The sequence below is a fragment of the Malus sylvestris genome, chromosome 7 (assembly GCF_916048215.2).
Source record: "Malus sylvestris chromosome 7, drMalSylv7.2, whole genome shotgun sequence".
NCBI lineage: Eukaryota > Viridiplantae > Streptophyta > Magnoliopsida > Rosales > Rosaceae > Malus > Malus sylvestris.
In genome coordinates, this window is record NC_062266.1 from 28,588,294 (window position 1) to 28,613,191 (window position 24,898).

The following is a 24,898-nucleotide window of genomic DNA, read 5'->3' on the forward strand; positions in this document are numbered from 1 at the left end:
AAACATACCAAATAATAAAAAACACACTAAATGAACTTAATTATCTTCAGCTTGTTTCAATGCCCACTGGTGCTCTATCAAGTCATTTTGTCTGGCATTGTGCATGTAGGGCCTTTGAAATGAAGTATATCGTTGAATGACCCCTTCGTTGTAACGTCCATCCCTTTCTAATGGCTCATGTTGCACGAGCTCATCGGTGGCGTCATGAGCACAATATATACGTGTTCTTAAATTGTTCATCGTATCTGGCTCATATTCATCAACGGCTTCATAATCGTACTCATCTTCCACATTCATGTTATGAAGAATGATGCACGTCATCATGATGGATCGAAGCGACTCTACATCAAACAATCTGGCAGCACTTCTGACGATCGCCCAGCGAGTTTGAAGGATACCGAAACAACGCTCTACATCCTTCCTGCACCCCTCTTGACACCTTGCAAAGTGTTTTTCCTTTGCACTTCGCGGACGTGGCACTATTTTGACAAATGTTGACCACTGTGGGTAAATACCGTCAGCTAGGTAGTATGGCCCGTCGTACATATGTCCGTTGACCTCATACGTGACTTTTGGTACCTTTCCTTGTAGGACATCGTTGAACACTGGGGATTGGGCAAGGACGTTCAGGGCAAGGACGTTCAGGTCATTTTGAACTCCCGGAACCCTGAAAAAAGGCGTGTCAAATTCATGTACCAAAGGATGGCACCGCCTCCAAAATGATACTTTTTGCTCATTTTTATGTCTCTATAAGCGTCTTGCCATGCACTTGGACAGTTTTTCCACGTCTAATGCATACAATCAATGCTCCCAATCATCCCAGGAAAGCCTCGCATCTCGGCCTTCTTCAGAAGCATTTCCAAGTCCATGTGAGTAGGTTTCCAGAGGTATTATGTGGTGTAGATAGATTCGATTGCTCCGCAAAACCTCATCAGGGACTCAAGAATGGTTGACTTCCCCATCCTTACTATCTCATCCACTTGGTCTGCAGATGCTCCGTACGCAAGCATCCGCAGCGCAGCAGTAATTTTTTGCTCGGGAATGAGACCCATAACACCACAAGCATCCTTCTTTTGCTGAAAATAAGAATCATGGTTGCAAACAGCAATCATGATTTTGTTGAACAAATGTCGTTCCATTCTAAAACGACGTCTGAAGTACGTATCAGGAAATGCACTATTATGGACAAAATAATCGTCCAACAGCTCCACACCTCGTTGTTGCCTCATTCTATCCAGGTTTCCGGAATGGGCGGGCCTGCATATTTGAGCCACAGCTTGGACGACTCGACGGGAATGTGAGTCTCTGGCCATTCTTGATTCGTCATCTCTCCTTCTCCGCTCCTCATCCTCTTCCTTCTCATTTTGGGCTATATGGAGATTGAACTGTGAACACGAAATTTTTCTGAAACGAAAGCGACAAGAACAACGTGCACAAAATAATATTTGTATTTGATGATTTTGGGTTACAATCTCTCTCTATTTTGATCCTCTGATTCGATCTCCGTAAGGTGTTGATTTATGGATATTTTGTTGATCCAAGGGCCGTGGAGGCTTGATTTTGGATGAACTGTTGGAAGTTTCTTCAAGGGCCGTGGGCTTGATCTTTGAAGGTGGATTTGAGCGAATCTTCAAGGAGCCATTGGGGCTTGATCTTGAGGATGAGTGTTTCTTCAAGGGCCGTTGAGGCTTGATCTTGAATAACGGTGATGAGCGGATCTTCAAGGGCTTTTGGGCTTGATCTTGAAGAACGGTGGCTTGTTGATCCAAGGGGCCGTTGGGGCTTGATCTTGGAAGAACGATGAACGAAGAACGAATAACACTTTCTTCAAGGGCCGTCGGGACTTGATCTTGAGTTGGTGATTGTTGATCCAAGGGCCGTCGGGGCTTGATCTTGGAAGAACGATGAACGAAGAACAAAGAACACTTTCTTCAAGGGCCGTCGGGGCTTGATCTTGAGTTGGTGATTGTTGATCCAAGGGCCGTCGGGGCTTGATCTTGGAAGAACGATGAACGAAGAACGAAGAGAGCTTTCTTGATTCTTCGGGAACCTGGATGCTTGAGAGCTTCGGAGTTTCAGAGCTTCAGAGCTTCAAGAATTTTGCCTAATAATTTTGGTTCCCTTAAATGAATGAATTAGCCTTCTATTTATAGAAATTTCCAAGGCCTAATTTTGAATATAATATTCCAGATGAAATAAGTCGTTTCTGTCAGGTGTTGACACGTGTCCTGTTTGATGACTTTTCCGATGATTCTCGATTTTTTGTTTAGACACACGCTACGTGTAAAATTTATGTAATACATGAGCGCTGAAACTTTGATTTATCGGTCAACATTTATTTACCGAAATTTCGATGTCTACATGAACATTCCTTCAAATTGGTTAAACAATTCTTCATCTTCTTGATCGATTTCCCACATCATGCTTGAAGAAGAAGACATTGTAAATAGAAACTATGAATAATGATACAGATTTTGATTTGGTGAAAAAGGAAGCAGAAAATATGAATAATGATAGAGATTTTGAGAAAATTGGTGTGAGATTTCAAAGAATGGATGATGGATTATGTGGAGGATTCTGAAATGATTAGGTTGTAGATAGTGCCACGTGGCATGCCGTCATTCGTTAAAAATCTCATCGAAATCCATCCTAAAAGATTCTGAAAAGATAACGACACGTGGCACGACAGCATTGGATAAAAATCTTATCGAAGTCCATCACCAATAATTATCTTTTCGGATAATGACACGTGGCGCAACGAGAACGATTTAAAATATGATCGAAATCTATCCTCAAAGATTATGAAAAGATAACGACACGTGGCACGATGACATTGGATAAAAATCTTATCAAAATCTATGACCAATAATAGTCATTTTGGGTAAATGACACGTGACGCAACGAGAACGATTTAAAATATCTTATCCGAAATTACAAATAAATTTATTTAGTATTATTATGTAAAAAAAAATTAATAATATTTTATTGCCTATTGACAGGGATATTCAAGTACAAGGGTTGAGATGCAAAAGGCAGTTACCGTTCATTAAAGCAGTTACTGTTCACAAGTTGGATTGAATAGTGTATTGCCTGGGGGGAAGGCTCCAAGGATGGAGTTGCTCTTAGTAAAAGCAAATTGATATGTAAGAAAAACGAAAGGAGAACGAAGAAAATTTTGAAGGAAAATTTCAATGATTTAGACGTGGATTGTTATAGAAAACAAAGAAAAAAAAAAGCCTAAGGTTTACTTTCATGCTGGACCACGTGATGAGGTGAGAAATAAAGAATTAACTTGGCTGCTGAAAATTCAGCAACCAAGTCTTGTTCGAGAAATAAAGACCAATCTCTAAATAACACTAATTAATGGGCAGTATTTAGATATTATCATGACTAATCTGTTATCAAAATGAACACCCTAACCCTCTTCAGGAACCTGTATCTGACTGTATATACACCATTAAACTCTCATTTAACTTTCCTCTTTCATTTTTTCTAACTAATTGATTGGTGAAAAGTCTTTGAAAAACACCACCTCGATAAGTTTCTTCGTACACTGATAATGCAGCTGTCAGTGTTTGCTTTTCTGTATCCAAGTTGTTATCGAGCTTGGACAACGGGGCAATCTAATACAGGACCTATAGCGAGTGAGCAACTTTTATTATATATGTGTCTCATCGTCATAATATTTCGTGTCAATAATAAAATAACAGTTTGTGTTGTAATATTAAGTATACGTCACGATAACTGGTATACTATGTCATGAATGTTTTTGCTCTAGAGTGCACTTACGATTAACCCCTTAAACTAGGCACTCGATGCAACTTAAAGAGCATAGCAGGCGTCACCAGCAGTGCAGAGCATCATAATAACAAACAAATAATTACTTCAATTGTTTTCTTTTCCAATTTTTGGCGTTAGGAAATTATGATTGATTCGTCCACTTAAAAATAAAAAAACAAAGAGAACAAAACTGAATGATGGAAAAATAATATTAAATTATATATCAATCGTAAGAAATCCCTACCCTGATAATAAGAGTTGGTGGTTTTTTTGGAGTGAGTTCCCACCAGCACGAGCTGTGTCTGTGGCCTATTAAGATTGTGATCGCCAATCACGGCACCTTCCACGCAGCAACTCGTGCATGGACCTAAACCCTGACTTCCCCCCAACAACTGACATGTTGAATTTGGTTGCAACTTCATGGCGTGTCTGATTCAACTTGGTAAGTCATGAATGAGAAGACTTGAGAATAAACGAGAAAAAGAATGGGAATATGATCGACTGTACTCCTCTAATCGATCTATGGAATTCACATATATTTATGTATACGTGCTAGTTAGTACAGACAAGCAAACACTCTTAACAGCTTGAGCTACAGCTTCTTAAATGGTCTCGAAAACTTTAAGCAATGATATCTCATGAGACATGCTGAGTTTCTGCACTAGTATCCTTACCAACTTTTTGTCAAACTCTTTACCAAATTTCATGGTCATTGATAGAAACATCTAAGCAGTAACCATTCGGCTTGAATGTCAAACAATATTTTATATACGTTTGACATTGCCGATGGTCAGTCCCAATGGCCAATTGCAAGAACACTACTCAGTCTCAGCACATACATTGCTTGCAGAGTCGATGCAACACAATATCCAAATTTGAGTAGAAATGCCCCTGGATTCCCTGTTATCAGTCAAACCTTCACCCAGTTCCAATAACTTACCTCCAAGAGTTAAAACTCATACCTTGTAGGATAAGAAATCTCCAACTCGTTTTTTATGATCGAGAATGTTCTATTTAATCCATGCTACCCAAAAAGAAAACCGGATTGGATGCAGACTCCAAATACAGCCCATGATAGGAGATAAACTTCGGTATGATTGCCTTGCGAGGGCAACTCTCGTACCAACGAGATCATCATGGGGTAAGATGAGACCAAATGCAAGGAGTCTCTTGCTTTTATAAGAGCTTCCCTTCGGATGACCTAATCCAAAAGCCCCTCTACAGAGTCTTACCTGCTTATGCAACAACATAGTGAAGCATCTGCCACGAATCTTTACATATAATTGGTTATGTTTATCTAATAAAGCATCTTGAGTTGCTAGAAGAAACTACTCTGGTGATGCAAATTCAATTCAAGTTTAAACTTTTAATAATGGAAATATAAATTACACGACCTGCTGAAGCTAAGGCTACTAATATATCAACAAGAAGTAGACAGAGAGAAACAGCTAACTCCAACATAGTTTTTGGAGGCACAGGTACAAGGAAGGTACCGCTGAGTGCTTGTTTGCTACCTCTATCATCACCGAAGTAAAATGGGCTACCCTCTATACGAGTTTTTCATGAGGGCACATTGAAGTGAAACAGCCACGAGATGACAAATGCAAAGACCATACAAGCTAGCAAGAAGTTCAGGAAGCGGTGACCCTGCCAGAAGTTTCGGCTCTCTGCTGTCTGCACAGGGGCACCTCCTGCTGTTGTTGCCAGTGCGGCTTCATCATGCCACTGCTCCGCCAACTCAGCTTCACTCAAACCAGAAACATTACGTGCAGTTGATCCACAGATCTCACAGGTTCTGCAATCATATATATTTAGTACGAAAATTGAGCAATAATAACAGACATGAGGATGGAAAGGATACCCCAAGGAAGCATGTGAAACGCTACTCTTTTGTTTGGTTACAGGTTAGGCAATCTGAACTAAAAATATGATATTGGAAAGAAAATATTTCTTATTCCGAAGGCATAACTGAAGATAGAAGCAGGTGTAAAGAACACCTGTCATTCAGCATCCCTCCTGGGAGCTCTAAGAAACTTTTTAGTTAGGGAACAGTTATTAGCGTGAAATGCCATTCCCTGTATTCATATAAGAAGGTTTAGATTAGAAGTTGTCACAAATCTCATGCCACAGCTGGAAACCTGATGTCCAGTTTTTCGGAAGTACAATGGATTTATAAATGAATACATCAAATGGAACCACTTCACTTCTAACTACAGTGTGGTAAAAAGCACACACATCTCCTTGCTCTATGCTTGGGTTAGAGTTACAAAACCTGCGTGTAAGACCTGGGATCTTACCTTAAACAAATAACCTACACGTTCGATTTCCTATGGAAACAAAAAAAAACCTATTTGCATAAACGCACAAACATTTTAATCCAATCACAAGGGAAAGATACTACTAGCCGGGACCAAATCAAGGTAAAGATACAACTAAGATTTTTTCGATAATGGTTTTAGGATGTGAGAAAAGTTTGACAAGTTGAACCGAATAAGATTTTTACTTTTACATGAAACTTTAAAATCTTTCTCTTTTCAGGTAAGTACTTGTTTTTACCGTCTCAGTCAGATTGACATTGACTTCTGCCATATTTCCGTTTTCAAAACATACCAAGCATAAAGAATCTATGAGGTTACCAGAATTCAGTAAGCAATGCACCTCACGGCTCTGCTGAAAAGCTTGTCAACTTATAGCAAGGCCTTAACGGATGAAAGGAACAAAGTTTTAAACGAGAAAGCAGACGGAACTACACCAGCAATTTCTATTTCAGTTATTTTCCTACCTTTTTTCCTTTAACACAAGTACAAGGACTGGAGGCAATTTAAAGGTTTTTGTCTAATGGGAGTAGGAAAGGTAGAAACCTTCAGAAACCTTCGAAGTTCAAACATTACAAAACACTGAGAGTAGCTTAAGGAGAACAAGGGAATATAAGCATGTGTTACTTATAAGCAACGGGCAATGTAAACCTGAGCGAAGTAATGATATTCATTCTATAACAGCTTGTGCTCTGACGATGCACAAAGGTGTTATTGAGATGATTGTTGTTTATACATATTCAATCTTCTAATGGATTCAAACAAAATCATATAAACCTAGAGACCAAAATGCAGATTCTTTTCCACTTAACTTGTGGTGCTTCTGAAAAGACAAACCCACTTCAGTTGGTAATCACTCACTCTTCATAAGACGGCTTCTTACAACAATTTGAGCCATCAGGTCGGAAAATCCATAGAGTGGATCCATATCAGGAGAAGGAAACTGGGTAAAAGCACTTAATTATTTCCAAAACATCCATCATGAAGATAAATGTATGTGGAAAAACACATGCTCAATACAGGTTTACTGAGTCAAAGTGTTTCAGTTAACATATCATATCAGAAGAATGTGCAAACAAACCAAATTATTTGACTTTAACAAAGCACACACCACCAACCGGCTTTGCAGTGATTCAGTTAACATATCATATCAGAAGAATGTGCAAACAAACCAAATTATTTGACTTTAACAAAGCACACGCCACCAACCGGCTTTGTCCAAGCGGAAAGGCGGAAAAATCATCGGAAAGGAATGAGAGAAATGGAAAGTGCAGGCATTCCAACAAGGCAAGAATGGGAGAAGAATCATGTGCACGGTTGGAATTCCATGCAAGGCTGCCCGTGCGTTCAACTTTAGTTATGTGCTCTTGGTTTACACTAATATGCATTTTCTTTAAAGCAGCACACAAACTTATTCTAATTTGAGCTTGCACTATAATGTGCAGACGTGAGTTAGGCGGGTTGGTCAGATGAGTGTGCTCGCCTCTATCACATTCATTTCCCCGTAAATTAGCGTAGATTAGAATATCGCTTTTATTATTATGTTTATCTCACTAGGTATAACATATAACATTTTTTCCCGCATTATCCCCAAATTACATTTCACAGTTTCACAATCCTCAGAAGAACAACATAACAATTTAACCTAGCATTTCAACGAATCAATGCAAACACACATAAAAGTAAAAACTTTTAACAGCGAGGTAATTACCAAAACACAGAAAGATTTAACCTTTAGATGTAAAAACAAAACTTACTTGTTACCCTTGATCTTGAACCAAGCCTCAGCACACTGCTTGTGGGCAGCAGCCAAATCAGCCTTACAAGAACACCCCAGCTCAATAGGAATCCCAGATTCCTGATTCGTTGCATCCATGCTCAGATGACAAATCCTGCAATCCCTCTCCACTTTCGCCACGTGCATCTTCACCTCCTCCAGATCCACCTCTACCGAACTCTCCGACACACAGGATTCCCTCTCCACAATCTCAGACCCTGACTCACTGGAGCATCTCCCCTCCTGGCCCTCCGACCCCTCGGAGCCGGAGTCACAGTAGCTATTTCGACCCGTGGCGGCGCTGCGCCGTCCCACTTCCTCCTCCTCCACATCAACAACCACGTGGGATTTGTCTGCGGCTGCCATTTGCAAAACCCAGAGAGAGACTCTTCATGTAATGGCTCTGGGCGGCCGTGATCATCAACGCCCACAGATGTTGAAGAAGCTCTCAACCCAGTAGGCAGTCGGTTTCTTAGATTTTCAGCAACTGGGTCCTGTCGCGGTAGGTAACCCCTCCCTCTCTCTCCCAACCCCCTCTCCGCACTCTCAGTGTCAGTAAGCAAGGAAATATCTTTTATATAGAATAATGGAGGAAAACAAGCAGAGAGTAAAAATATGTTTGCAGTGAGCAGGTGAAACATAATAACCAATAAAGCTTCCTAATTTGTGTCCCCAAAACAGAGGACTTTTGACCCCGGCTCTGCTTTTTCTGGTTAAATGAACAGGATTAGTGTGTTGTTTGGTTTAGTGATCAATGATCATAAACAATGAACAATGTGCCCCCACATTGCATATTTAACTTTGCCTTTTGGGTTTAACAAGTAATGAGGGAGATTAGTTTCTCTGTTTATTTGTTAATCTCTCTGCTTAGTTGACAAGAAAACGAGAAGGTCTCTTCTCAGAATAACAATTTATATGAGAGACCGCGCATCTGCTATCATCACAGCGTATTATTAGGAAGAATTCGCTCTGGAACATAGTGTTCATAATTTAAAGATCAACAGATCTAAACCTTATAAGTTGAATTTGACAGTTCTTATTAATTCATTTTGTTGGTTCAGGGCACACAAACTAACAATTCTAATTTTTTTTTACACATTAATTAACAGTAAAGATTTGTTGATCTTTAAGATCCGAACATTAATGTTCATAGTGGATCCAATTCCGTATAATTGTACGAAATTGAGCGGAAACCTTTTTTTCTTAATTAGAAAAGAAGTGATTGAGGTGACTTTAGAAACTGTTGAGCAGAGCACACAGGAATTGTTTGCATGAAAAGCAGATTTCATTTTGTTTTCTTGACTCGAAGTGCTTTTCTTTGGACATGGATGGACCCATCTATCCTAATCCATTTAATTTATGTATTTGAATCGTTGAAATTTGATCTAACAACTACAAATATAAATTTAATTTAAAAAATATAGATACATGACTTTAGTGGATAAGGATACATGAATCCGAAAAGGATCCATGTCCCTTTTCTTTAATCTGCTTCGGCTTCACTTGCGTAACTGGCACGAAGACCCCAGTCTTTTGTTTTCTGAGGACAGGGTCCACTTTAACTTGTGAAAGACAGACATGCCCCTGCATTTTCTGATGTACAACATAGGTTGCGTGAAGGGTGGTTTTGACTTTTCAAAACATTAATCGATTAAAAAAACATAGGTGACGTGAGCACTGTAACGCATGGAACAGCTGTTCCATCATCATAATTGTTTAGGGTAAGTTGAAAATTTTCGTTTTAACCTCATGTTTGGCAAAATCCTAAATTAAGCTTTTGGTTAAAATTAAAATATGGGTGCCGTAAGTGCGGGCCTGACAAAGCAGATCAATTGTTAGGTGTGAGGTTTTATCATAAAAATCTTCAGTACTAATTAAAGAGTAATTAGAGTATTTAAGGTCTAATACGATCGCGTGATATTTCAACAATTTGTAGATCATTTTTAGCAAAAGCATGAAATAATGGGTTTTGGTATAACATAGGGTGTGAGAGCTGCTCAAATTAGACCACGATACCTAGTTTCTCTTCCAATGCATCAGTGCCATCTTCTGAAATGGAGGATATGGGTAAAGCAACTGTTTTGAGTCCAAGATCGACCTATCAAGGGGCCAAATACCCAATTGTTTTGGCACCATTTTTCTTGGGTCATATAGATCAGGCCAGGTCCTAAGCCCGAAATCTTTTCTTTAGGGGAGATGGTTTTCTGCACACTCATTTTCTTCTTCATACGCCTCTTATTTATAATCTTTGAATTAAACAAATCAAAGGAGAAACAAAGGACATAAAAAAAATATGAGCGTACAGAAGAAAAAAGTGCGGAAATCAGTTTCCTTGTTTATTGTTTACAAAAGTAATGATTTTGATAGTTCATATAGATTTTTCTTCACTCTCGTTTTAACTTCTAGCTCTCCCACCCTCAATGTGAACAAGCTACAAAATAATCGATTTGGAGTGCCAGAAGCTAAAATTGGAGTGCCAAAGTTTTGCCAATCAAGTTTTTGGATTTGAGATAAAATTGCACTTCTAGGAAAGCATTAACTAGTCAACAGCTTCTTTGCTCATGACAAAAGGGGTAGAGAAGTACCTACATATATATCTTGATGTAATGCCCAAATAAAACGCCTCTTGAACGAGATGAGTCAAAAGTGAAAAGCCTTGTAAATGAAACTGGAGATTTAACTTAATCTGCAGTAAACTAACCCGTTTGTATATATATTCTCCCGCTAAAACTGAAGCACCCCGAAGACTGAGGAAGACCAGCCATGAGTTCTAGCTCAATCCCTCAACTTCAGTTGGCATTGCAAAAGTTTGTCTAGGCACCTGGGTTGATAGCACTTCGGTCATCATTCCCATCAACTTGTTTCTTCCTTCCTCAAAGCGCACATGGTCATTCATCGGATTGTTTGCTGGCACTCCCATTTGCAAGGTAGTGGCAGCCACTTGAACGACTCTCTGGCTTGCTACGTTCTCTGGCATACTCATTGCGCTACTCTCAAGGCTACTCTTAATCCATGCAATCTTGTTCAAATCCGTAGCAATGGAGATTAATTCGTGGCTGGAGAAAGGGGGAGGCTCGTCATATTCAACAAACTCAGGCCCCAACAACGAGCTTTGAGAATGCCCCTCAACTCGATCACAGCAACCATGGCTACAGTGCTCAGGAACCATAGGCTCATTACATGCACCTTCAAGGAAGCCAAAATCTAGTTTAGTTGTTGGGACCAAAGGGCCATGACTTGGGACTGTCCTTGAAAAAGCTGAAGCATTTGCTGGATCACTTGGACCGTTATAAACACTAAAAGCACTAACACAAGCCACTGGACGACAAAGGGTGGACTGGAGAGTCAGATGGTCTCTTGATTCGGCACGAAGAGTAGAATGCTCTTTTGACTCAGCAGCGCAACAACCCTCCTTTGCTTGACCTTCACGAGTCTTGAATGAACTGGTATTCCCAACTGACAAGGTTTCTTCTGAGGATGCCTTTTTTCTGTCAAAGGTGTCATCTTCCATCATTTCCCCAGGTCCCGGATAAAACCTTCCTTTATCAAAGCACCTGCGCTTAAGTGTAGAATTCCAATGATTCTTGATTGCGTTATCTGTTCTACCTGGAAGAAGCTTTGCAATTACTGCCCATTTGTTCCCATGGATAGCATGGGCTGAAACTATTATACGATCTTCTTCCTCTGCATTAATTATAAAGTTCCAATTGAGAAAACTTCAGCAAAAGCAATGAAGCAAATAATTATGCAACTTTGGATAGAAAAGTATGCCGCAATTTACTCAGCATATTTCTCAAAATGTAATGACAACAAAAGCTATCCATGCAAGGACAAGATTACGAAGTTCGCAAGCAGATTACTTCCCGCTATATTTGATTCACTAACCTGAACCAACGGCAACACTTTAGCAAAAAGAGAACCAGCATGATACTAAATCTTAATGCAATTCCAAACAACAAAAACCGAGGTTTGCCCACGGACATCACGATCCCTGGGGGCCAAATAAAATAGATGAACCACCCAATTAAAATGATTTGATGCACCAGCCCTACATATACACAATATCCTTTAAAATCTATCACCAAATTGTGACCAAAACTTCATATATGTTCTTCCATCATGGTGTTACAAATCATTCCGAATTCATTCCTTAAACATTGTCCAAAAGTAGCGTATAAAGAAGAATCAAGAGAGCCGACAATACAAATACATACGAAATCACAAATTACCAAACAGATAGATCACGACAAAAACGAGATATGTTAACACTATGGAAACAGCGTACGCAACTGAAAACCACGCTGAGAAAAAGACCGTGCTAATTGGAGCATTTATGCTACACACTGTACAGTCCAAACACACTACCAGTTCCAATTTCAACAAAATTCGAACAAATTTGCACCACGCTAGACTAACCGCGTAACTGTCAAGGTTCCATCTTTAATCTTGAACTCATATTCGACACTAACCAAATGCTCGGCTCCTCGATCAACACACTAGGCTTACGACATACAAACATCAAATCCCACTCCTTTTGCGTGCTACTTAGGACCATCTCGAATGCTCATAATTTTTCGCCAAATGACATATTACATCGTTGATTAAACAAACAAAAAACCGAGAATTCGTTCACCGAAAAAACAAGAAACCAAGACGACACTTCCGACATTTGTAACAAACACGACACCAACTAACAAGAGTTGGCAAACATCTTCAAATTCGAAAACCGAACATTCACAAACTAATAATTCCACTCGATTAAGCACATCAGCACATCCTAATCGAAATTCAGTCGCTTTCAAAATCCAAACATGACAAAAGCAATCCAAACATGACAACAGCAATCCAAACGCACAAAAACATCAAACAGAAAATGGCGGATTAAATTACCAGAAAAGGGTTTGCGCTTGACGCAGGGGTCGAGCTGATTACACCACCTTAGCCGGCACGACTTTCCAGACCTCCCGGGAATTCCGCGGGCTATCAGGCTCCAATTCCTCGCCCCGAAGTTGCTCACGAGCCGGGTCAGCACCGCGTCCTCCTCCGGCGACCACGGTCCCCTCACCTTCCCGCTGGGCACCGCGCCCTCGTTCAACTCAGCCGCGTCGCCGAGTTCAATCAACTCGGCCTCCGTGCCAGGGACGTCGTCGGCTTCTTTAGAGACGCCGTCGTTTGGGACCGTCATTGTTCGTTGGTTTGGTTGGGTGTTTCGGTTTGTTTGTATGTTTGTTTGTTTTGATGAGTACCTACCCAGCAGAGCAAACCTCTGCCTTTTTAACTGCAAATAGGAAAGCGATTAATGTGGGGCCCTGGCTTTTTGCGACCGTTTCGGATTCCGGTTTTGCACGGCAGTTTTTTTTAAATGACCAACGTGTCCCTCGTGTTGCGATACGTCGTCGTTTTAGTTTTGAAAGTGGAGTCTCCGTGTTGACGTTGTTTGGACTTTGGCTATGAAGGGAGGGAAACGGAATCCGTGAATCCAGCTCATGAATTCGGCAAATTACATTCACGTTCCGTCACCAAGACGACGGCTTGGCTTTTGTCGTAAAACGTAAACGCTCTCTGAAATTTTGGATAATTGCCCTTTTTCGAGCGACATTGTTCGAGGAGTCTCGAGTCATTTTCGAGAGAACCTCGAGCAATGTTGCATATTTTGTATTTTTCGTAACTAAAGCTATTTTTTCATCTTTAAGCTGTAACTAAATTACTTTAACTCTAAAATGTCAAGGTAAATATCGTTGTATCGAAAAAAACGTTTTGCAAACTACTCGACAATTTAATCACGATCAATTCTGTTGAAAAATGAGAACCACCGTCCACTTGTTTCTTATTTTTCTTGTAAAGTCCACACAGGGTCAAGGTGTGCTAAATCATGGTATTGGTGTTGTTTTGTCAAGAAAGGAAGCACAAACGATTTTTTCAAGCTACCTGAGCATGAATTAGAAAACTCCGTTGTTGAAAAGTGGAAAGTTAGATAAGGGCGTTGTTGAAAAGATACAAGTGTTGGTTGAATACAAACCATTTTTCAGGCATTTCAAAACAAGAGCATAAGAACAATAAAAACATGAAATTGATATCATATCTTTTCTTAATACATTTGATGTCATCTATACTAAGGGATTGGAAAGTGAGCTAAATCTGGCAATGAGCTAACTATAGTAATTTAGTTCTAATTTGTAGTTTACATGCATCAAACCTAATATTTTTCACAATTGATATTATACCGGACATAGATCATCTCTGGATCCATGCGTCCTAATCCTAGGGGTCTACCAATCTGGACCATTAAAATTTGATTCAATAGCTACAAACAGGGATCTACTTTAAAAGTTATAAAAGCTTTAATCGTTTGATCAAATTTCAATGTCTCCGAATTGATGGATCCCTAGGATTCGGGTGCTTGGATCCGGAGAGGATCCATGTCCATATTATACCTACCGTTGACAAATGTTTTGGGCCTTACTTACCCTCATCATTAAGTCTGTCCAAAACCTGATTAAAGTTGTTTGAAATGGCACATGTGGGACCAGCTCATTTCTTTGTGTTTGTGATACAAAGTAATATTAAGGAAATTAGAGAATTGACCCATGAATTTTGACTCAAGTTGTAGCTTTGGTCTATATGACTAAAAACTCATTAGTATTAGGCCCCGTTTGGGATTGAGGTGATTTTAAAAAAAGTCATTGTGAAAAAAAGCTGAGGGTCATTTTTGTGTTTGGTAAACTGAAAAAAAAAGGGCTTATTTTGGAAGCTGCTGTGAGAATAAGCTGAAAATCAAAGGAAAAGCTGAAGCTGCTATTTGCTGCTTTGAAAAAAAGCCAGTTTTTTCAAAGCACACGGAGCTATAGTGCTCCTTTAATGAAAAGACACACTATCATCCTGATTTTTTTTCCAAAAGCATTTTCACAAAAAAGTTTACCAAACACTCTAATGGCTTTATTTCACAGCCGCTTATTCTCACAGCACAGCCGCTTATTCTCACAGCAGCTTTTTTTCAAAGCACAGCAATACCAAACCAGCCCTTATTCTTGAACTTGCCTCAACATGGTGTAATAATTATTTTAACTGTTTTAAAAATTTCCGCTTAAGCACTAGGTGGTTAGCTACCATCTCAATTAATGCCTAGACGTTTGAAAATTTAGAAATGACGCCTAGACATATTGAGGCGCCCGTCCAGACTAGCCTAAGTTGCAATTCACTTAGACAGAAAAATAGATAACTTTCATTTTGCATTTTTTTTAATAAATTGTAAGAGAGTTATTAAATACTTAAATGAACACACATTATGTGCTTGTTCTCCAAGTTTTCATTAAGTTTCAATATTTCATTATATATATGTCATTCTATTTTGTAATTTATAATGTAATTAAATATATTTTTTTAGTATAAACAGACACTTATTTATACGAAATATAATAGATTTACTTAAATCCGTCTAGTCCGTCTAGGCCGTAGCTAGCCGCCTAGGCGCTGAGCCCCAACTTGCTGCCCAACTAGTGCCTAGCGTTTTGTAGAACCTTGATCATTTTAGATAACTTCGTTAGGTTTGTATCTCTTATTTTCCCCTTAAAATTTTAGATTTAATGGTGTGATACCAAAAATGATCATTGCTACGATACTGACGAGTTTAAGAACCACTTCTCACAAATATTTAATCAGCGATCAAAGGTCCAATTAAGCCAAAATCTAGGGACCAATATTTCAATTTTTTTCAAGAAATATTAGCAAAATAAGAAATAATTGAAACAACTAACAGTGACAAAAAAAAAAATTGACGAATTTAGTGTCTATAAGGAAAACTGAATTTTCTTACTAACAATTAAATGTCTAAATAATTTCACAGTTGTTTATATCATACTTAGGGCATCCCTATTTAGATTTCGTATAAATACTCTGGGAACTCAAATGTAATTATGTAATAAAGGAATTGGCAAATATGTAATAAGTGATGAGCTCTTATTCTATAAAAGGAACTCCTCACCCTCACAATGAAAAAAAAAACCTCACTCTCACCCTCAGGGGCTCTCACCCTCTCATCCTCTCACAAATAGAGAAATACAATATCAGTGTGGACGTAACCCAAATATTGGGGTGAACTACGATACATCTTGTGTTATTTACTTTCTTGTAGATTCACGGTCGGATTTACATTGTTCCAAAACCTTTGGTTTTGTGCATCAACAACAGTAAATTAAATTTTCGTATAAATAATCTATGAATTAAAATTTAAAATATAAATAGTTTGGATTGTTAGCCATACAAATTAGGCCCTACAAATTAACCGGCCACGTTTCTATATTTGACTCTGCGGACCCCTTGAAGATGAGTTGGAGAGGTTAATGCCTTTAAAATATTTTAGCCACTCAGTCACTCTCTATATACTGTGCACCCACACAATTTGCTTGAATTAATGGGATGTGATGTGATTGTTGTCGCGTTGGCTCTATTTCTGTACACAATTTGCTTGTTCATGTTCATTTTAATGTACCTCAACAATTGAAAGATTAAAAGTCTTGTAGACTTTGATGTAAGCGTGCATAATTGCAATTTACTATATATATTGCTGCCGTACACAGAAGAAATTGAGAGCCTTTCTCTCCTCCAGTGATGTAAGCGTGTGTTCTTTTGATTTTTGAGGTCCTTAATTATGTTCTTGATAGAGACAAAGAGTTAATGATGCGATTAGGATGGCTATGGTTGTTTACAATGTTGCAAATTATAATAGAGCACACTCCTCTTCAATTATTTTTTTGTCAAACACTCCTCTTCAATTACTTGTCAAATAAATGCAATAAAATGCGGCAAAGCCTCTATATGCAACTTTAGATGAGTCGTCGACTATGTTAGTCTAGTGACATCCATTGTTACTTTGTTGATGAAATTTTTTTGCTCAAACGGACAATTGTTATGACATTGAAAGCTTGACAAAATAATCTCCAATATCTGTATGTGTGGTTACTACTAGCATCGAGACTTTTTCGTGATAAAATCTTACACTTATCTTTTATTGTACCAACAAATCATTGGAAGTTTTACAGCCTAATAATTTTTCTTCGTGCCCCTTCTAGAAAATATTGAACTTATTACATAAAATTCTGGAAAATGTGTGCGTGTAGAGGTTTAGGTTCAATATTTAACGCATTGACGTTAACGTTGGACTTCTTCAAGCCTTCTAATTTGCCCAAGCATGCGTATTAAGGAGTAAATATGCTTAATTTAATGCAAGAATTTCGTTTCATGTGCATTTTTTTCTTGTCTTTGGCCTCAATACAAACATTCTTTCTACATCAATTTTTTTTTTTGTTGGGAAAACTGGATATTAATCCAGGTCTTTCTACATCATATATATCCATAATTTTGCCCCAACCCCAAGAAGTCAAACGTCTAATTTGACTAGGCTTGTTTGGATCAGCCTCTCTCAGCAGGCCCTTCAATAATATATCTGGCTCTCTGTTCTTCCTTTCTCACAATCACAACCAAATCATTCAGCTCAGAGGGAAAAAAACCGTGAAAATTATCACAACATGTTGAGCCCCTTCAACTGTGCCACTTTTAATCACCAAGAAGAAGATGATGATGAGCCCATGATTTCAACTTCACCTCCAACTCCAAGAAAATCATCGAGATCGAAAAGCGCTGGCCTGATTTACAGAAGACACAACAAGGACAGCAAAAACCCTTATTCGGACAGCGGCCTCGACAAGTTTTATGCACTTGTAGCTGACCTAGAAGAGAAAAGGAAAAAGATTTACGCACAAATGGACCCGAAAGACATATCTTTCGTGCGGTTCGTGTTCAAGGACGAGACTGATACAAGTGCTCCGGTTCCAATCGTGATAAAAAGGAAAGACAAAAGGGACAAAACAAAGACAACTGGTAATCCTGAAGAGAAGCGTTCAAACCGTAATTCAGAAACCTTGGAAAATATTGACCAAGCCCACATCGACAAGAAAGACGTGAAGCAGAAGCACCCGGGATCGAAATCCGATCAAGAGAGCAAGAAGGGGAGTTTTTCAGGTTCGAACATGAAGTCGGATGAGTGGAGAAGGCCATCTTATTATTTGCCGGTCGTTGTGATCTTTATTTTGGTGTTGTTGACTTTGTCTGGGCGGTCTTTTGCAATACTGTGTACGTCTATATTCTGGTACGCGATTCCATCGTTGAAAGAGAGTTCGAGTAGTACAAGAAGGCCGGCGGCATCAAAGAAGAAAGATTATATTAGAAGATTGAGTGACAAGAAGATGGAAGTTACTGAGGGAATTTAGTCTCCGAAATGTACCAACGCCGTGGCTATACCGCTGTCTCGACGTCATGGTCACCAGAAAAGTTTGTGATGATCGATGATTGAGAGAAATTAGACACAATATCACAAGTGGTGGTAAGTGTTCTTAATTACTTTAGCTACAAGCGTGTTAGAGGAGTTTCAAATATTATTTTATGCGTTGGTAAATGTAAATGATGTGTAATATGAGTTTAGCCTAGAGAATTACCATGTAGGCTTTAGTATGACTTGTGATTGGAATTCATTTGTCTGATGATGATCAAGTTCTGTTGCCTAATAAGATGTAGAGAAATGCTTAGTATTCAACCTTTCTCCTCTTAAATTTCCTCTTTTATTGACGGTTCTCCTCTTCATGCTAAACAAGCAATTTCCTCCACAAGTTTCTGATATGCATTTGGGAAAATAGTTCATGATAATATTATAACTTTTCAGTTTGGTTTCTAACAATGAAAATTAATATAAATAGTCATTGAGTTTGTCCATTGTAAATCATTTTATTCATTCCGTTAAAAATTTGTCAATATCATCATTAAATGATCACGTGACCACATTTTTAAAAGTATTTTTCTCAAACCAACTCTTCCACTTAATAAGGATGTTGACAGGTTTTGCACAAAATGACCAATATAATTTGTAATGAATAAACTTAAGGATCATGTTTATCGATTTTTATTGTCAGATACAATTTTAGCTAAAAAGCTATTTTTTAATAAATGTTCCTGATCTGCATACTATCTTTGGGAAAATAGCTGTATTGAGCACAAGTTTCAGAAGTTTCATGTTGACCCAAAAAAGAAAAAAGAAATGAAGACCCAAATACCATCTTCGAGAAGGGTAACTTTCCTCTTTTCTCTCCTTGTGAGAGTTCTTCCCTTTGTTTGAGGGTGCTTCTTACCATATTATGTGAGTGATTTCCTAATCGTGCTTCCGTTTGGTGCCACTGATCTTAATTGTGGCTAGGATCGATGGGTGGTTTTTTTATTTTGCTTTTTCTTTCTTCTCCCCTTCCATCTGCTGATGGTCTTTCTCATTTTCCTTTGGTTTTTTTACTTTTGTTTTTTCTTTCTTCTCCCCTTCCATCTGCTGATGGTTCTTCTCCTTTTCCTCTCTGGCTTTTCCCATCCCCCAACCCCCGTGGGTATCCCTTTTCATGGCCCTTCCGTGCTTTGTTTTTTAGCCATGGTTTCTGTAAAGTTCGTGTGTAGAGTTCTAGTGTTGTATCCGGCTCAAGTGTTTCCCACACCACCACGTTCTCCTTGTTGTCTGCCGTTCGTGGCAGTGTTGCTCGAGATTTTCCCAGAGCTTCTTTCCGATGGTTGGCTTCTCTCTCGCCGACTATCTCTTGTTAATAGCTGCGTGCAGGTGGTGCCTGTGGAGGTGATGATCGGCGGTGGACAGATGATTGGATGGCTGGCTGCTTCTCGAATTGGTGGTGGAGAACACAATGGATGTTTCTCAGATGTTCATTTTTGTTTGGGTTTCACTGTTGTTGAGCTCATTTTCTGTGTTTTCTTTGTTTTTAGGCCCGTTCTTTGTTTGTTTCTAGGAAATAACGGGGCCTTTGTTTTGTTTGTTAGTGTGTGTTTGTCTTAATAAAAGTTCCTTGTTGACGATCCTTTTGAATCCCACTTTCCAAAAAAAAAAATTGTTCATCAAAAAAAAGAAGAAAAGAAAAAAGAAAAAAAAGGAAAAAAGAAACAAGGGCACAAGTAGACTAGTAGTCTTATTCTTCAATGGCCTCAAATTGGGGGGTTTCATGATCACAGCCCATATTGTCCTACAAACTTTTGGAGGTGTATCAGGTCCTAACTCTCATATTAGTCCATCTCTCTTGCTTTTTTTTAAATTAATGTATGATCTTTGCTTGGTAAGATAGAGGGATTGGATGAAAGCTAATAGTAATACCATCCTTATCCTGATTTACATCCTTATAGGATAACTATATCTTTAAAAAAAAAAATTGGGTGGTTAATCCACTAGTCCAACCCGTGACCTCGAGTCCTCGACTCAAGATCCACGGCAAGTTACACCAACTTGAAACAAATATAGTACTCGATGTTTACAAGATTAATAAATTGATAACTGTTCTCAATTTTCCTATCAAAAAATGAGTTCTTGTATTATTACAATCTTGTTTTTATATAATTTTGCATGACACGAACATAACACAATATCTTAGTGGATAAAGTGTTGAGTTTCTACCCATACTTCCGAGTTTGAAACTCTCAATTTTCTAAATTATTGTAATAGTTTGAAATCATCACCCTCCCCTTAATAATAACTAGTATATGTGTGTGAGAAATTTTTTATTTATACTTTTAAAAATGAAGGAGATAAGAAGAGAGTGAGAGAGAACGTGGGAGTGGAGACAGAGAACGAGAGAGATGTTTTTTTTTTTAAAAAAAAAATAGTTAGGGTTGTTAAAATCACTTGTCGGTGATGTTTAAACAAAAACAGCAAAATTACGTTACTGCCCTTAACTTTTTTGTTGTAATAAAAACTAAATAGTATTTTTCACCATCTTTTGGTTGACAAAGAAAAAGATGGCTCTATTAATGTGTTTAGATAATAATGCTAATAAAAAAAATTAGAAAAACAACGCAATATAAATAGATAAAAGCTGAACACGACTCATTGTCACCCTATTAAACCTAATCTAATCTAGTAACGGTTGAAATATGATTATGATAACATGGTTTTCACAATATGTGTAATCATGTGTGAAAGTACACCATAACATTAGTGTACTAATACACATATGATTGTAGTGAAATACATTGGCTTATTTGTTGATTTCCTCTCGAACTTGTAAGGAGATGCCAATTTCCTTCATGAATTTTAATTTTAGCCGATTACCTCCCTGAATTCTTATAATGAGCCAAATTCCCCCACACCGTTAGATTTCCTAATTTTTCATCTGATATTCCGTCCATCCTAAACAAAAACGTCTTTTTACAGGCATACTGACTCGTTCAACTCAACTTACCACAACCTCTTCAACTCAACTCACCACAACCTCATCCTCCCCCTACGAATATCTTATGAGCCCTTTTCATTTTCTATGCTTCTCTCTCCAAAGTTCACAATAGATTACACTCACAGCAATAAGAAATGCCACTCCTGCAAAATTTCCCACCAAATTTGACAATTAAATCCCATTTCCAATTCTTTCCACCCCACGTCTCTAAACCTCTACCTCTCTCCCAAAACCACCTCCAAAATTCTACTTCCACCAATTAACACCCAAAGCCCAACCTCTCTCCCAAAACCACCTCCAAAATTCTACTTCCACCAATTAACACCCAAAGCCCAACCTGCCCACCACCCTATGCTTCTTTTCTCTGCAACCACCCCACCAACACTGTCACATCCCAGCCCGGGTCCATCACATCTCGGGCCCGTTCCACCACCGTAGCACGATATTGTCCGCTTTGGGCTTACCATTCCCTCACGGTTTTGTTTTTGGGAACTCACGAGCAACTTCCCAGTGGGTCACCCATCATGGGAGTGCTCTGGCCACCTTTTCGCTTAACTTCGGAGTTCCGACGGAACCTGAAGCCAGTGAGCTCCCACAAGGCCTCGTGCTAGGTAGGGATGAGAATATACATTTAAGGATCACTCCCCTGGGCGAAGTGGGATGTTACAATTTAATTAAGCACAAAGCTTATTTTAATTAAAATTATTTCCAATAGGCCAAATAATTAATCTAATATAAATAATAATTAATTATACCGGCATGAAATTTCTTACAAAAATAGCTTAATTAACAATTACTTCGGTTGGAAATTTATGAGATGGATCTCCAAATGGCTCAAGGGATATCTCCTTCTATCTTACCATAAGGTGGTAGATTACTTATTGCGTATTCATGTATCTCCATATCTATACACATAAGTCCAAGGAACACCTGCGAGGTAGTGAGGGCATTAAGGTGAAGTTAAAGTTCAAATCTATAAGCAAAATATACATGATCATGCCTCAAGTCTAAGAACCATTTGTCACATCCCGGCCCAGGTCCACCACATCCTGGGACTATTCCACCACCGTATCACGATATTGTCCGCTTTGGGCTTACCATTCCCTCATGGTTTTGTTTTTGGGAACTCACGAGCAACTTCCCAGTGGGTCACCCATCCTGGGAGTGCTCTGGCCTCCTTTTCGCTTAACTTCGGAGTTCCTACGGAACCCGAAGCCAGTGAGCTCCCAAAAGGCCTCGTGCTAGGTAAGGATGGGAATATACATTTAAGGATTACTTCCCTGGGCGATGTGAGATGTTACAATCCACCCCCCTTAGGGGCTCGACGTCCTCGTCGGCACACTTTCGACCAAGGATTGACTCTGATACCATTTTGTCACATCCGGGCCCGGGATATGGTGGACCCAGGCCGGGATGTGACAAACACCTATCAATTTCCACTTTTACCCACCTTTGCCCCTATTTCCCACAAACTCCATGCGTCCCTCAAACCCAACGCCACTTCCACTCCCTGACCTCATGACCTCTTCACCATTAATGCCTTCACACCCTCATCCATCCAAAACTCTAGAAACCCCCCTCCCCACCGCCTGCTACGTCACGTCACTCTGGCTTCGATGGAGACCCAATTCCAATTCCATGGTCCATCAATGTCCGTCGTCGCCTCCTAGCTTCCACCTCCCCCGTCAACTTCTTGCAGAAGTTCGAGAAGGACCAGAAGATCATGCTCCCCAACCCCCACTTCTAGAAACTTTGTATTCAATAGTTAGATCTCATTTACCAAATGGTCAACCCTGATGCTCTCTCTCGGTCAGTTTGGTTTTGGTGAGTGGCCAAATTACTTTAATGCCCGCAAAATTTTCTGACGTTGACAGAGATGGATGGAATATTTGACGGAAAATTAGAAAATCTAACAATATGGGGGATTTCGGCTAATTATAATAGTTTATGGGGGGTAATTGACTAAAATTAAAGTACGAGGAAGAAATTGACAGCTCCTTATAAGTTTAAGGGGAAAATTGACAAATACCTCAAATAAATTCAATAATATAATTATTTATTTAATTCCAAAGGATATGACTGTGGATATAACTAAAAATTGTATTCAATGGGAAAAGAAGTAACTTCCCTTGAAGAATACAACTCCTCCAGAGAGAGTATTTCATGTCTATAAATTCACCAAATCCCTTTCTTGTCAAAGCATTCAATTTCAACGTATGATTATTTTCCCTCTTTGATTCATATTCTCACATCATATTGTGATCGATAATCTAAGTGACATCAGTTTTCCGCTCCTGTTAACGACTCTATTTCCATCAGTAACTTAATAACAATTAATCAAATCTATTCCACCAAGTGAAAACCTGTACGTAATGGTGTCCATTTTCTACTCTTTGGATGTATATTAATCTCTACTTTAGTAGCTAGTAGAAGTCCTTAATTAGACCACTCTTCACGTCACATGTGTCCAGTAGAAATCCATTTGCTACTCATGCATGTGTTCCAGTCAACTTTGTACATTTCCCTTTTTTCCTATGTAATTTTTTTTGCGTTCGATCATTAATTATGCCCCAATAAAAGGTCGAAAGAGCAGCATCTGTTCCATCGCATCTTAGACCACTCTTCACATCACATGCCCCCTCCCTTTCGGCCATGACATGGATTTCACACTAAAAAACTTGCTTTTTTTTGTCAAAGCTAGAGAGCAGATGATCAAAAGGCAAAGCAGTTCCGTTTACTTTTGGGTAAGTGAGTGTAAGCAGCAGCATCAATATTCAATGGAGAAGCAGGATGATGACAATTGACAAATGACATAATCAAGAAGTGCATGTTTTTTCCAACCAACCAAAGTGACTGGTCTTTTCTAGGCAGACACAGATGCCCGGCCGCAAACGCATTCCTGATGGGGATTTTGAGGGCTGGAATTTCTGGTGCTCCATCGATCGATATCTTTGACGTGATTAAGATTTGCTGTTTCTGGCATACCGTTGTTTACTCTAATTCTTTTGGGAAGTAATTTTTATGTATTATTTTTCTCCTCTGTACATCCTTGACTTTTAGGTAAGAGAAATTTAAAAAAAAAAATGCGTGCGAAAATCATTCTTAATCAAGATCGTGACTAAAAGTACAAAATGTTGTGACTAAAACATATATTCACCAAAAACTTCTATTACTTTGTTATGATTGAAAACCCTGTAACAAAAAGATTTAGTCACAAAAAAAAAAAAAAATACAAAAACAAACGAACAAACAAACAAAGTGACTAAAAATGTATTAGTCAACATACCTTGTAACTAGAAAATTACACTACATCTTCACTTTTAGTCACAACATCCTTTTAGTTATAACCACTCTTCATGACTAAAAAGTAACGACTAATAAGTATATATCACAACCAATCTTCATGACTAAAAATCTTAGTAACAACTACTGTCTATGACTGCAAATCTTGGTAACATCGGCGTCCTATAACAAAATCTCTATTAGTCACAACAGTAGTTATGGCTAAAAAGCAAGTAATAACAACTAACGAATATAACTGAAGGTATAGGCTTGTAACTTCTTCATATCAAGCCTAGTATGTTCTATTCTATCACTTACACCTGTTTTTCATGACTAACATTTATAGAAATATCATCAATAAAAGACAATGAAATAGTGAAATACCATCAAGCTAACCAAATCAAATCAGTTTTCAAATTCTAACAATGGAGAAAAGCTTCAACAACAATCTCTATAAAGCTGGGTGCATCAAGTATGCTGCTACT

At 38.7% G+C, this 24,898-nt stretch overlaps 3 protein-coding genes across 3 annotated transcripts; 1 reads left to right on the forward strand and 2 right to left on the reverse strand.

The window, feature by feature from the left end:
* Window positions 1–5,126: 5,126 nt before the first annotated feature.
* On the reverse strand, window positions 5,127–8,627 carry LOC126629577 (uncharacterized). Its single transcript, XM_050299657.1, has 2 exons — window positions 7,853–8,627; window positions 5,127–5,575 (listed from the first exon to the last, which is right to left on the reverse strand). Exons 1-2 carry the CDS (start codon window positions 8,236–8,238, stop codon window positions 5,341–5,343), a joined length of 621 nt encoding a protein of 206 aa, XP_050155614.1. The 5' UTR covers window positions 8,239–8,627; the 3' UTR covers window positions 5,127–5,340.
* Window positions 8,628–10,187: 1,560 nt separating this feature from the next.
* Window positions 10,188–13,127, reverse strand: LOC126629572 (transcription factor MYB1-like). Its single transcript, XM_050299652.1, has 2 exons — window positions 12,763–13,127; window positions 10,188–11,556 (listed from the first exon to the last, which is right to left on the reverse strand). Exons 1-2 carry the CDS (start codon window positions 13,055–13,057, stop codon window positions 10,643–10,645), a joined length of 1,209 nt encoding a protein of 402 aa, XP_050155609.1. The 5' UTR covers window positions 13,058–13,127; the 3' UTR covers window positions 10,188–10,642.
* Window positions 13,128–17,066: 3,939 nt separating this feature from the next.
* LOC126629576 (uncharacterized) lies at window positions 17,067–19,777 on the forward strand. Its single transcript, XM_050299656.1, has 2 exons — window positions 17,067–18,250; window positions 19,507–19,777. The coding sequence occupies exon 1, from the start codon at window positions 17,397–17,399 to the stop codon at window positions 18,135–18,137; it is 741 nt and encodes a 246-aa protein (XP_050155613.1). The 5' UTR covers window positions 17,067–17,396; the 3' UTR covers window positions 18,138–18,250; window positions 19,507–19,777.
* Window positions 19,778–24,898: the final 5,121 nt, after the last annotated feature.

Excerpts from the sequence above, each read along its gene's own strand:
- LOC126629572 (XM_050299652.1), bottom strand. The coding sequence starts at position 13,057 with ATGACGGTCCCAAACGACGGCGTCTCTAAAGAAGCCGACGACGTCCCT. Across the intron at positions 11,557-12,762 it reads CAAGCGCAAACCCTTTTCTG|AGGAAGAAGATCGTATAATA; the intron begins GTAATTTAATCC and ends TAATTAATGCAG.
- LOC126629577 (XM_050299657.1), bottom strand. The coding sequence starts at position 8,238 with ATGGCAGCCGCAGACAAATCCCACGTGGTTGTTGATGTGGAGGAGGAG. Across the intron at positions 5,576-7,852 it reads TTCAAGATCAAGGGTAACAA|AACCTGTGAGATCTGTGGAT; the intron begins GTAAGTTTTGTT and ends ATATGATTGCAG.
- LOC126629576 (XM_050299656.1), top strand. The coding sequence starts at position 17,397 with ATGTTGAGCCCCTTCAACTGTGCCACTTTTAATCACCAAGAAGAAGAT.